This window comes from Gopherus flavomarginatus, chromosome 10, assembly GCF_025201925.1.
Source record: "Gopherus flavomarginatus isolate rGopFla2 chromosome 10, rGopFla2.mat.asm, whole genome shotgun sequence".
Classification (NCBI taxonomy): Eukaryota; Metazoa; Chordata; order Testudines; family Testudinidae; genus Gopherus; species Gopherus flavomarginatus.
This window is the reverse complement of record NC_066626.1, coordinates 5,555,238-5,568,980: the sequence shown is the minus strand read 5'-3', so window position 1 is coordinate 5,568,980 and position 13,743 is coordinate 5,555,238. Positions and strand designations below refer to the sequence as shown.

General features: G+C 48.9%; 1 protein-coding gene across 1 annotated transcript; it reads right to left on the bottom strand.

Annotated features, from left to right (window-relative positions):
- Positions 1-9,225: 9,225 nt before the first annotated feature.
- ARL4C (ADP ribosylation factor like GTPase 4C) lies at positions 9,226-13,200 on the bottom strand. The gene has a single exon (XM_050916584.1). It carries the CDS (start codon positions 12,773-12,775, stop codon positions 12,197-12,199), a length of 579 nt encoding a protein of 192 aa, XP_050772541.1. The 5' UTR covers positions 12,776-13,200; the 3' UTR covers positions 9,226-12,196.
- Between the last annotated feature and the right edge of the window lie 543 nt (positions 13,201-13,743).

Sequence of the window (13,743 nt, the reverse complement as noted above, 5' to 3'; positions counted from 1 at the left end):
AAGCATTCCTTCCTCCCAGGGCCCTATTCACACTGTTTCTCCTATGTCTGCTCGCTTTCTCCCTGATTTCTGGTTTTCACTTGCCTTTCGGCACAGACACACAGAGTTACACATGCACAGCTGTAAGCAATCCATGCCCTGCTCCTGTGCTTGCATCCAATCCCCAGGGAAACCCCTCAGCCCTCATGGCCTAGCCTCTCTCCAGACATAGCAATATGGTTTAATGCCTTGGGTATTGGCTTCCACTGTCTTCAGCTTTCTTACTCCATAACGGAGCTTAATTGCTTCTTCCACTTAGGCCACGTTCAGACTAGGAATTAAAATCGATTTTAGATACGCAACTTCAGCTACGTGAATAACGTAGCTGAAGTCGAATTTTTAAAATCGAGGTACTCACCAGTCTGGACGGCGCTGCATCGATGTCCGCGGCTCTCCGTGTCGATTCCGGAACTCCGTTCGGATTGATGGAGTTCCGGAATCGATGTAAGCGCGCTCGGGGATCGATACACCGCGTCCAGACTAGACGCGATATATCGATCCCCGAGCAATCGATTTTAACCCGCCGATGCCGCGGGTTAGTCTGGACGAGGGCTAAGTCTGAATGAAGGGTGGCTAGCACACCCAACAGGTTTAATGAGGTCTGAGACTGCCTAAAGATCAAAGACATGCTTCAGTGGCAGTCAATAACACCTTCCACAGTAGCACTGTACTAGTCATAGTAACATGGGTCTCCCATGAAATCCAGCCATACAGGTTTATCTGAGCAGTAGAGTTCTCATTGACTCACTGATAACATTTGGCTTATTAAAAAGACTGTGATTCTCTCATGCAAACGTGGATGGCTGAGCTTCTCCATCAGATTTATAATTAACCATGTGTCAGGATGGTATCTCTCAGAAACGGAAACTGGCAGATTTAGTTTTGAGATGGTCAAACCAGTCTGGATAAGATAAGAGCCACTCACGTATCTTTGCCCAGAGCTGGACTTGAAAATGAACCAAACCATGTTTCAAGCTGCAGGGATTATGTTGGGATCACCACCAAGACATTTTCCACTCAGAGTATCTAGAACACCTTGTCCAGTTCTGGGAGGACATTTCATTCAGTTCTCTGGGATCCAAAAAACACAGTTTGCCTCCAGACTGTCACTCAGGTTCCTTTATTTGGCACACAACAGGGTACATTGCAGCTCTAAAGTCCCACAGAAACCTTCTCCCTTTATGCGTATTTACATATCCCATTGCATTTGCTATACATTACTTCACACATTTTTTGATTGGCTTGGTTACTTTGCAGGAACCAATCCCTGTGCAGCCTGCTTTGTCCATGCATTGTCCAAGCTCGACCTACTCCTTACCTCATCTCTAGTCCTAACTTATCTTGCCCGGAATGTTTCCCTGGGTGTTCTCCCTCTTACCTCAGCTGGCTCAGACATTCTGTCCTCTTAGACTACAGACCTATTTACTTATCTTATTTAGACAGTCTCTTTTCAACTTAGTGATCTGTTTACCTCCCTTATTCTATCTTCCAAGAAATGAGGTGTTAATTATTCGTGTGTCAGGCCAGTGACAGCTGGGACAGCAACAGCTGAAGAGTTCACGCTCTGTAGGTCCAGCCTGATTGGAAGGAAGTATCGTGGGAAGGGAAGGAGTGTTCCTGGGAGAGTCCCAGCTCCGTGCTGACCCAAGAGGCAGCCAGGCTCTGGGGCATTTATCAAACTCAAGCTGAGGTACGTTCGTTGCTTGCCCACATTTGGAGTCCTTGGCTCCCTTTCATGGGAGGGAGAAGGCAGCAAATATGAGCACTGACAGGGGAGTGGCACCTGTGCAACTTGCTCCCCCCATCCATAGGAGTTCATGGAAACCCCATTTCACAGCATTGGGACTCCACCACCTGAGGGGAGGGCACCTGGGTTTGGTCATAGGAACTGGGGTCAGGATGGTGTCAGTCTACACTGCACACACCACTACCTAACCTGGGAAATGCTGCCTGGCAAGCCAGGAAGAGGGAATGCTGCTGGATTTGGGAGTAGCTGGAGCCTGCCTTGGGGCAGGATGGTATGGCACAGTAGGTTTGGCAGTACTGTGAACTGACTGAAGGAGTAGGGCAGGTTGGTTGGGGCTTGCATGGTAGAATGGCTCCAAGGAACCATGTCACCAAGAGTACGGGAACCCATGGAGCAGCACAGATCAGGTCCTGGGTGTGGACACTGTTGTATACACACAACTGGACCTTTCTTCTCCCTCAGATGCCCAAGAGCTGTGGGTTTGGAGGCCACATCCCTGCCCCGTCTCCTGACTCAGACCCCATCCCTTCCCCCTGAGGGAAGCATTACCAGACAGTTCCTCTAGGGGAACTCGGTGGGGGTTCCTGGGCCCTGGCTTGAGGGAGAATGTGGGCACGTACTCCATGCTGGGCACTGCAGGGTTCTCCAGGCATAGACATGTGCTATTGACACACAACAGGGTGGATTAAGAACAGTCTCAGCCTTGACTAAGAATCCCTGGGTGTTTGCGGGTCTAGGCCAGGTTTGGCTTTATTTAAACACAGTTCTTGGCACTTTCAGGGAGAGTTTACTCATGACGGCTGACCAGTGTAAAGTACACGCCCCTTTGTAAGAGTGGGCTGTAGTGGGAGGGACCTATGGAGACTTTTTATTTTAAAAGAGTTACTGATTAACTTCTCTGCTGCAGTCCTCCCCCACAGAACGCAGCTAAAGAGCCATGTCCCAGAAACAGAAGGCAGAACTGCCTGGGGTCATTCAGTGTGATAATCAATTGCTATTCTCTCATTATTAATTAATTGTATTATGGTAGAGCCTAGAAGCACTGGTCATGGCCCAGTTCCCTCGTGTGCTAGGTGCTGTACAAATACAGAACAAAAAGACAGTGCTTGCTCCATGGAGCTTACTGTCTAAATATAAGACAAGAACCAACAGAGGGATACAGACAGACTGGGGAGCACAAGGAAACGATGGGGCAGTGCAGGTTAACATGAGAGGCAGTGGTCTCAGTGCCTCAGTGGTGTATTACTGTCACATTTTACAGCCGTTAAAGTAGTGCCTGCATAAGTGTCTCAGTACCTCGAGTCAATTGTTCCAAGTTCGCAGTGCAAAATAAACAAAACAAAAGTACATGCATCTGTAACAATCTCCAAGAGACGCTCTGGAGAGTAGTTTTCTCCTCGCAGCCGCCTTCCGAGGAGACGTCCCTCTTTACTTGTTCTCTTTGAAGGTTGGCTGTCGCTTGCAGAACTGCTGTGGGGCCTAGCTTACCTTGCATCACTAGGGCAAAGGGGATGCCGCACAATTGCCACCTGGAATGTGGCTTGATGCCAAGGAACGATTACTCTGGGTATCCACAGTTGAGACAAATATAATGTTTTAGCAGATATTCCCAGAGTTAGGAACATAAGACTAGCCATACTGGATCAGATCAATGGTCCATCCAGCCCAGAATCCTATTTTCTGATGGTGGCCAATGCCAGATGCTTCAAGGAGAATGAACAGAACAGGGAAATTATCATGTGATCCATCCCTGTTGTCTGATCCCAGCATCTGGCAGTCAGAAGCTAAGGACACCCAGAGCATGAGGTTGCATCCCTGGCCATCTTGGCTAATAGCCATTGATGGACCTGTCCTCCATCAACTTATCTAATTCTTTTTTGAATGCAATTATCATTTTGGCTTTCACAACATTCCCCTGGCAATGAGTTCCACAGGTTGACTGTGTGTTGTGTGAAGAAGTACTTCCTTCTGTTTGTCCCCTAAAAAGAATGGCTCAGGTGTGAGAATCTCTTTTTGTGGTGTTCTTTAGTGATGACAAACAGCCTTAAAAGAGCAGGTATGCATGTACCCTGAAATGCCTTGACTTTGCTGTAATGGGGCAATGTATTATGTGTGTTAGGTGCTGCATGCAATGCAGCTTTGATCCACAATTGAGGACTTTGGGTGCTATGGAAATAAATAAAGCTCATTGTAATGATGATGTAATCCATCGTGAAAAACATCCAGGATCCAACTCATCCGTCTGTCAATAAAAAACAGAATAAACCAGGGCCAAATTCAAGTCATCAGGAGATTTTGCAGTTTAAGGCCCATCAGTTAGAGACAGATTTTTCCTACAGGTGTGAGTTTACAGCCAATGCATCACTAGACACCTTTCCATGTGACGATAAAGCCCTCTCTGCAGCCACCATTGCATGTCGAGGGTTTGGCTTCATGGGCACGGTATGAGTTAGGATGATCTATTTAAGTGCGCTACTTTCTTGGGAACAAATCGCATTTGAAATAATGCAGAGAGATTTAGCTTAGCAAGAATAGCTGGATGAATGATGTCATTGTGTTTGCTGTAGAGACACCCCTGCTGAAAGTACAAGGCAGGCAAGGCCACAGAAGAAACTCTGGGTCTTTCTCTTGGAGAGCTGGAAGGGGGCCTCTTGGCACAAGGAGAACAACTCAGCTGCCACAATTTTGTGCATGAAAACAAAGCCTATATCAAATTGTAGATTGGATTTGCAAAAACAGGGGCAAGAGCCAGGGCTGGCTCTAGCAATTTTGCCACCCCAAGCATGGCAGCACGCCGCAGGGGGCGCTCTGCCCCTCGCCGGTCCCGCGGCTCCGGTGGACCTCCCACAGGCATTCCTGCGGAGGGTCCGATGGTCCCGCGGCTCTGGAGGAGCTGCCACAGGCGTGTCTGCAGGAGAACCACCGGAGCCGCAGGACCAGCGGACCCTCCGCAGGCATGCCTGCGGCAGATCCACCGGAGCCGCCTGCCGCCCTCCCAGCAACAGGCAGTGCCGCCCGAAGCACACGCTTGGTGCGCTGTGGCCTGGAGCTGGCCCTGGCTGGAGCATGGGATTGGGATGCATGGGTTCTATTCCCAGCTCTGCCACTGGCCTGCTGGGTGACCTTGGTCAAGTCACTTCCCTTCCCTGTGCCTCAGTTTCCCCATCTTTAAAATGGGGACAATGATACCAACTTCCTTGGTAAAATGCTTTGTGATCTACAGATGAAAAATGCTGCATCAGAGCTGGGGTTTAATATTATTTGCATTACTAGTGGCCTACCTTAGACCGATGTCAATGGTATCACAGCCACTGATGGCTTTGAAACTCCCCCTCAGTATCCGTCAGACTTTGAAAATAATGGGAACAAACTTTTGCAGGAAATGGAAAGGCACGGCTGCTCCCTCACCTCTGCACTACACCAATCTCCTTTCTTACTTCATTTCTGTGCCTCAGAACTTCTGCCCATCAAACATTGCAGGGGGCAGGGGAAGGAGAGGAGGAGGAACATGATTTAAAAGGGCACATGTATTTTTTAGTTCTGAGCTTTTCAGGGCAAGTACCACCCCATATTTTGTCTTTGGAAAGCACCTAGCATGTTGTGGGAACTGTGTAGATTTGCTATCAGCACCAGGCTAAAATAAATGATAATTTAGGAGAATGTAGCTTTTAAGGAATAAGGCCTAGATCCAAGAAGGATTTAGCACCTAAATAGCTTTTGAGAATCTGGGGCTGACTGGAAAGATAAGAGTAGCGATCAACCCAAAGTAGCTGGTTTCTGTAGTGTAGTGGTTATCACATTTGCCTAACAAGCAAAAGGTCCCTGATTGATTCAAAACCAGGTAGAAACATTACTGCTTTCTCTTCTTTGGGGGAGGGATAGCTCAGTGGTTTGAGCAGTGGCCTGCTAAACCTAGGGTTGTGAGCCCAACCCTTGAGGGGGCCATTTAGGGATATGGGACAAAAATCTGTCTGGGGATTGGTCCTGCTTCAAGTAGTGGGTTGGACTAGATGACCTCCTGAGGTCCCTTCCAACCCTGATATTTCTCTGATTCAAACCTAGGTCTGGGACCCTCAAACATAGGGGATACTTGGATCCAGACACTGAGCCAGATTTTGCGGCTGACCCATATTGCTATATAATGCACCCCACCAAAACCCCAGGTCAGAACATTCCCAAAGTTCAGATCCTTGTCAAACTGTACCTCCAAACGCTAGGTGTGTTTGGAACACTGATGCATCAGCTAAGCTACAGGTTATGGAGTCTTCAATATATTCTAGTAAGAAACCACTCTGATGTCGTAGTGGAACATGTAATGTCAAAGACAGGAAACATACTTGATTGGCCATCAAAGACTCCATCAACAAACATACTCCGACAGAGCTGGCAATTCTTAACGCTGGTGAGCGCACTGGTCACACACTTAGCAACAGTGCAACTCTTGTGCTTTTTTGACCCTGCACTGGTTTGATTTTTTTCCCCTACACCTAATAGTGCAGCAAAGAAAATAGCAAACATTTCGTGCTTGTATTACTGTGCCATTCAGAGGGCCCAAGTGAGATGAGGGTCCCATAGTGCTAGGAGCTGTACAAACGGACCCTTACCTGAAGAGTTCCCAATCTAAATAGACAAGACAGAAAAGAAGAGGGAATGAATATGTCTTACCCAACAGACAGAACCTGGCCTCTGCTCTCCACACTGGCTTTCCATAGAATAGCAAGCCATGTTCAAGGTCTCAGTCCTTAACTTTCTAGTGCTCAATGGCCTGAGCCCAGGGTAGCTAAAATATCACCTGAAGTTCAGCAACTCCACTCCTAAGGCACAGTGAAAATTGGTGCAGGAGCCTCAGCAGGAAGGAATCTGGCTCTCAACTCTTTACAGATCCTCCACTGGCGTATATGGGCAGAGCTGCCAAGAAGACAACGCCCATGTACACCAGCTGAGGTCCTGCCCCTTGAGCTCTGCTCACTAGTAGTTACACAGATTGAATCTATTTCCCCATGTTACATATCCTCACACTTCTTGTCAACTGTCTGCAATGGGCCATCTTGATTATCACTACAAAAAGTTTTTCTCCTGCTGATTATAGCTCATATGGCTACTTCCACCTTTTCATGTTCTGTATGTAGCTACATCTCCTTACTAAATGGTCCAGTCTATGCATCTGAAGAAGTGGGCTGTAGCTAGGGTGACCAGATGGGATGAAGAAACTAGCGAGACACACGGGGAGGGTGGAAGGGGGATGGGGAGAGTCCCACCGGCAGAGCAAAAAAAAAAAAACAGCGGAGTCCTGCCAGCAGAGCAAAGAAAATCCAAAAAACCCAGGAGTGTGAAATAGCGGGACAAATTGCATCCTGACCAAACATAGGTTGGGACATGGGACAAACGCCTAAATATCAGGACAGCCCCGATTTTATTGGGACAGCGGGTCACCCTACCTGTAGCTCACGAAAGCTTACGCTCAAATACATTTATTAGTCTCTAAGGTGCCACAAGTCCTCTTGTTTAGTTTGTTTGTGGCATTTTCAGGCTGTGTATTTAGTTTTAAGTTTGCTTACATTTTAGTCAGTGTATATTTAGGTCCCAGAGGGTGGGGCTGGGAATGGCCTGGCATCCCCTTTGTTCTAAAGGGCTAGCTATGGCAAACAGGCCCAGGTATAGTAATGAGCCTGGACAACCACTTAATCACAGCTCAGTATCTCCTCTCAGTTCAATCAGTGGCCTATAGCCAACTCCCCCCATATCCCAGTAAAACTCAGAACACAGTTGCAGCCCTGCCCTTAGGAATCAAAACACAAGCTGGCCCCATCTAGGTTAGGAAATCCGCCAAGGTTGCATGCTGCAGTAAAACGTGGTTCTTGAGGCACAGTTTTGTGAACGTGATGTCTTTGTTAAGCTGTGAGCTGCAGCTACAGGGAGCATGGTTTAGTAGATGGAGCACTGGCCTGGGTGTCAGGAGACTCGAGATGTGGTCACCGGCTTTGTGACCTTAGGGGCATGGGTTCACTGCTGTGCATCTCTGGTGCCCCTTCCCCCCTTGGTCCATTTAGCATGTGAAGCCCAAATCCTCCTCGGTATTGAAATCAATGGGAATTAAGCACCTAAATGCTTTTGCAATCTGGACCTAAACTCTTTTGGAGAAAGGATGGCTGTGTAGTGCTAATGATGGGCCCTGATCACAGCTGATGCTGCTGTGGTGCTAATAATAATGCACGAGTGTCACGGTTTAGTGGAAATAATGTACCTGAGGCACTGATCCAGAACCTGGTTAGACCAGCCTCAGGGCTGCAGTGAAGTGCCCCTAAGGGCGGTTGTGGCAGCTGGAAAGTGCCAGAATGCACTTTAACACCCTGGCTGTGCTGCCAAGCCCCACCCCCAGCACCTCACACCGGGAAGTCCCCACACTGACTTTAAAAGTGCTTGGCCCAGCTACAGCTTTCACAGGGCTGAAGATCTGCCTCCACAGCTCTATATGGAGCTAACAGCATCTCTAGCGTACTTTACATTCACGTGTTAGCCATCATACAGGACTCTAGCCTTGCTCCTGCAAAGACTTATGCCTGTGCTTATCCTTATGCACTGTGCATACAATCCCTTTTAAGTCAATGGGGCTACGCATGCTGTGTAAAGCTAAGCAGGTATGTAAATTTTGACAGAAGTGGGACTGATGCGTACATGTTTGGAAAGCCTTCCACAGCAACATCACAGTGCACCTTCAGGAACATCTCTCCGCTTCACAGCATGATACACACATCTCCCATACCCACAGCTCCCACCTTGAGCGCTTTGTGTGAACAGCAACTCAAGTCCTGATGTTTCTAAATTCACCATTGTTAGCAGGGCCAATGTTCAGAGGAGCCATGCAACCGTAGATCTCCGTGCCCTCAGCTGCTGTTGTAGGTCTGGTGTAAGTCAGGACTATTATTTTTTCCTTAGTTATTTATATTAGTCATGACTAGAGAACCCCCTGCACAAGGTGCTGTACTAACGCATAGTGAGGGACAGGCCCTCCTCTGAAGAATTTACAGTCTCACTAGACTAGACAAGACAGACAATGGTGTTATCTACATTTTACATATGAGGACTTGAGGTGCAGAGTGATTAATTATTTGCTCAGCTTGCACAGGAAGTTTTTAACAGTCTTGCAAATTGAACTCAAGATGTCCTGAATCCCAGTCCCGTGATTATTCACAAGATTATCTTCCTCTGAGGCAGTGTAGCCTGGTGGCTAGCGCATTGCACTAGGACTCAGGAGACCTGAATTCTATCCCTGGTGATGCCACTGGTTGACCTTGAGCAAGTCATTTCCCTTCTCTGTGCCTCTTTCCTCATCTGTAAAATGGGAATAATGATACTGACCTCCTTTGTAAAGAGGTTTGAGAGCCATGGCTGAAAACACACTGAATTATTAAGAGAAAGAACAAAAGACTTCTGTCAAATTCATTGTATAAATAATTTATTTCAGTTCACAGCATCGTGTTTGCATCTTTTTTAGAAAAAAAAAGAAAAGAAAAGATGGAAAGAACAGAGGATGGATGACAAGATAAAATGAAAAGTTATACTAGGTACCATGGCATTTTTCTTGAGTTACAGGTACACTGTGAAGACAAAGTCTGAAAAGTCTGCTGAAAACAAAAACACAAAAACAATTTTTTTCCAAAAATTTTTTTTTGAGAAGACACACAACCTGGAGTAAGTCCAACTGTGATTTCAGAACAGCAGACCAAGTAAAGCTTTTCTGTAATCACTGTTTCAGAGGACTAATTATCTGGTCAGTTGCAGATGGCAACACAGCTCAATTCTGCCATAGCGCAGAGGAACAGTCATTACAGTCCTGAAACACTATAGAAATACCAATGATCCCGTTAACTACTAATTGGAGAAGTATTTTAACTTACGGCAAAAATGTACAACTAGTGACCATAACCCTGGATCCATCTGGCCCCTAGCCAGCACAGTAGCTAAACACATACATAAAGTTAAGCACATGCTTCAGTGCTTTTGCTGGATAGGGATCAAATTAGGCAATGCTTAAATAATTTGCTTAATTAGGGCCAGTTTAACTGACTGTCCAGTAAGGAGCCAATCTTGCAACTGCATGTCCTATTTCCACAAACAGTCCCATTTAAGTTAGTGGAACTATTTGCCTCAGTAAAGTCTGCAGGATCCAGAGTCAAGTCTTGGGGGCGAGGAAGACCCTATAATATGTATTCATTTTTAAAGCATGACAGGTTCTGACCAGAATCTTTTTATTCAACCCCTAAACACTTAACATTCAAAACAAAGGTTGGAGCATTTGGCTTCTGCAGTGTCACAAAATAAATAGATTCTCTCTCTCAATAGTGTGGAACTACCAAATGTCAAAGTGCTTCAGAAAGTGTTTTATATGAAGGCAAAGAAAAAAAATTCCAATCGAACTGTACGGACCCTCCTGAAATGATGGGACCAGCCCACTTCTTAGATTATGAAGCAGTCACTACCCTTGTAAACTGGAATCTTGCAGGCATATAAATACCATTTGGTTTCAGTATTGGATTTCTACAAAATGCTATTGGGAAAGTACTGAGTTCATGACTGAAAAGGAGAATCAGCTGCCTGAAATTCACCCAGGTTTTTTCTTTGTTTGGGAAATGCACTCAAGCAGAAAGCCAAATACTTCCCTCACCGGAAATTCTCACATGATCATGTTAAGACCAGTGAACCACAGGTGTGGGACATTGGTATGCCCAAAACTGCTTGCTGGTGATTTCCAAACTCTCTTCTTGTTATGAAATTCTGGGAGTCAGAATTTTCTCATTGTGAGGTGGGTTTTCATGAGAGACACACTGACAGCATATGTATATTTAGGGTCCAATCCTGTGTTCAGTGAAGTTAATGTCAAAACACCAATTGATGGGGAAGGGCCAGCCATCCAGGATCTTGCTAAAACACTGGGCTTGATCCTGCACTAGTGAAGTGATTGGAAACAAGTCTGATCCTGTTGTACATTTACTGCACTAGTACCCTCTCCCCCCTGCACACTTTGCAGCTAGCACTCTCAGCCCTGAATTTGTTTAAAACCTTTGGTTGTATCAAAAAGTTCTTAAAACTACTTCCCACTCAATAGGTGCTCTGCACTCGAATATCCCTTTGCATTAGAGATTTTGCAAACTCTTGCCATTTTGGGTGGTACAAGATTAGCTTAGCTACCTAATGTTTGTATTCTGTTGATTAAAGTACTGGCTTGATTCACAGTCCGTGGTTATACCAGAATTTTAATTAGCAACTGTTGTGCTTTTCCATTTGCTTTTATATCCATGCAGCTGAGGTGAACTGTTGGGGCTTATCATCCAGCAGTGTCATAAGATTTTTTTTTTTTTTTAAATGGAGTGCACAAATTGAATCAGCCAGATCGAACCAAATTAAGATAATCCAAACATGTTTCCACCTGTAGACTACAGCAATAAAAGGCAAAACCTACCGCTTGCCATTGCTACAGGAAACAGTCTGTTTAAAAAAAAAAAAAAAACCAGAACAAAAACAAAAAAAAAAACTTTTGAAAATGAAAAGATGCTTGAGAACCCTTCATGGCAAAATTTACAGAGAACCCCTTTCAGCAAACAGCTTAAAACTCAGCACCAGTCAACAGCTGGTCACAAGCCATCTAGCTGGCTATATAGCTTTAAATCCCCTGTGGATCAATAGATTTCTGTCCTTGGATAGACTTTGTTTTTAAAATAGGATGGGCACCCTCAGTTGAAACAATTGGGCATTCCCTTCAAGCACACGCAGCTACTGCAAGCAGTAGTGTATCATTCATTCATTCATTCCAGGGCTTCATAGATTTTGTTGGTCTGATTTGTTGCGTGTGATAATGACCCACATATGGGCTGAATCCAGAGGGGGAAGGGAAGGGGAGGTCTGGTGCAACCTGAAAAGCAGTTCTCCCAGGAGGCTCACCTTACCTATCCACCATTCAGCAAGATGTATTGGCCTGTGATTTCCTACCAGAGTTTTCCAACCACAAACAGATGCCTCAGCATCCAGTGCTTCCTGAAGCAATATCCCCCCCCCCCCCCACACACACACTTTTTTGTGTTGTTTTTAAGGATCCAGAGACAGGAGCAAATTCAAGTTCAGTTTCACAGGGGCCAGCCCTGTTGCATCAAGCTCCACCGCAAATACTCCGATTTAAAAGGAAAGGCAGTTCCCTCCCAAGTTCAGATGCGAGTGGGTCTGATCGTCCTCGGGGGGTAAACAGCAGCCGCTTCACCCAGACGCCAGCCTCACCCACCTCCTAATCCTGCCAGCAAGTTACAAGCAGTGGCGCCCCCATGAAAGGCGCTGGGGGGCCGAGCGCCTGTCTAGACACGGGCACCGAGGGGGGCCGGCCCGGCAGCCTTTCCGGCTAGCGGGGTTTGGGCCCGGCCGTTATCGTTTCTTCCTCTGCTTGAGCGACTTCCTGCGCTTGAGGATCATCTCGTAGAGCTTGTCCATGCCCTCGGTCAGCCCCTCGCCGATGATGGCGCAGGCGGGCTGGACGTGGTAGGTGGTGGAGGGGGCGAGCTCATGCAGCGCCAGCTGCTTCTCCAGCTCGGCCACGGGCAGGGACTTGGGCAGGTCCTGCTTGTTGGCGATGACCAGCAAGGGGGTGCCCTGGTTCTCGGCGAACTTGGTCACCTTGTGCAGCTCGGTCTTGGCCTCCTCCAGCCGGTCCACGTCCACCGAGTCCACCACGTAGATGATGCCGTCGGTGCAGCGGCTGTAGGACTTCCAGAGCGGCCGCAGCTTCTCCTGGCCGCCCACGTCCCAGAAGTGGCAGCTGATGCCCTTGGCCGTGCCGTTGCTCAGCCGGATCTTCTCGGTGTTGAAGCCGATGGTGGGCACCGTGTTGACGAACTCGTTGAACTTGAGCCGGTAGAGGACGGTGGTCTTGCCGGCCGAGTCCAAGCCCAGCATGACGATGTGCAGCGACTGGAAAGCGGAGATGTTGGAGGAGATGTTCCCCATGGCCCCCCACCACCACCTCCGCCGCCGGCGCAGCTGGAACCTGGCCAAGCCACGGGAGGGCTTTCAAATCGGGGGCTTCTTTACAGCGCGCCCATCCCCGTCGCGTCGGGGCGCTGGCGCTGCAGCAATCCCCCAGGGCGGCGCGGCGTCCCCGCCGGGGGAAGCCAAGGAGCCGAGGCTGCAATCAGCGCAGCCAGGGCGCGATCAGCCCGGGGTCCGCGCTAGGAGCCTGCGGGGCCATCAAACACTCAGCAGCCGCCTCTGGGCTGGGTCCGGCCGGGCTCCCTCCTTCCCGTGGGGGCGGCCGGGAGACACGCAGCCCCCAGCCCCGGATCAAGTCCTCCGAGCGGCGCCCGCCCCGCTCATTCCGGGGCTCCCGGTCCCTGGCCAGGCGCGCTGCCCCGAGAGCCGCTCCGCTCGCTCCGGCTCCCCCCTCGGCTCTGAGCGAGAAAAGCAGCCGCAGTTCAATCCATCAAACCCCGCCCCGCGGCACCCCCCGGCGCCGGCGGGGGAGGCGCCTTAAAAGGGCAACGACACACCCCCTCCGCCCCCGCCACTTCCATCGCCCCCCCGGGCGTGAATGTCCGGGGCCCGCCTCCCCGCCCGAGCGCCCTGGGGCTGGATCGGCGCTACCGGCCCTGAGCGGAGCAACTGAGCCGGGGCTGCCCTGGAAATGCTGCCCCCCCCTCGCGATTCACAGCGCGCCGGCCGGAGTGCCCCGCTGTACGGCCAGCTACTCCCCCAGGGACCCTGCTGATGAAGTCTGACCTCCTGCAGCACAGGCTGGAAAATCGCCCTCATAACTGCTCAGTCCGTGCCACCGGCGCTCAGACCGTCCGCCCTAGGGACAACAGTCCAGCCCTCGCCGCTGTGAGCAGACAGGCCGGCCCCCTCCTCAACTTCCTCTCTTTGATCCGTCTTCACCGTGTGTGGTTGAGCATGGCTGGGGCTGGTTACCGCGTGTGCTG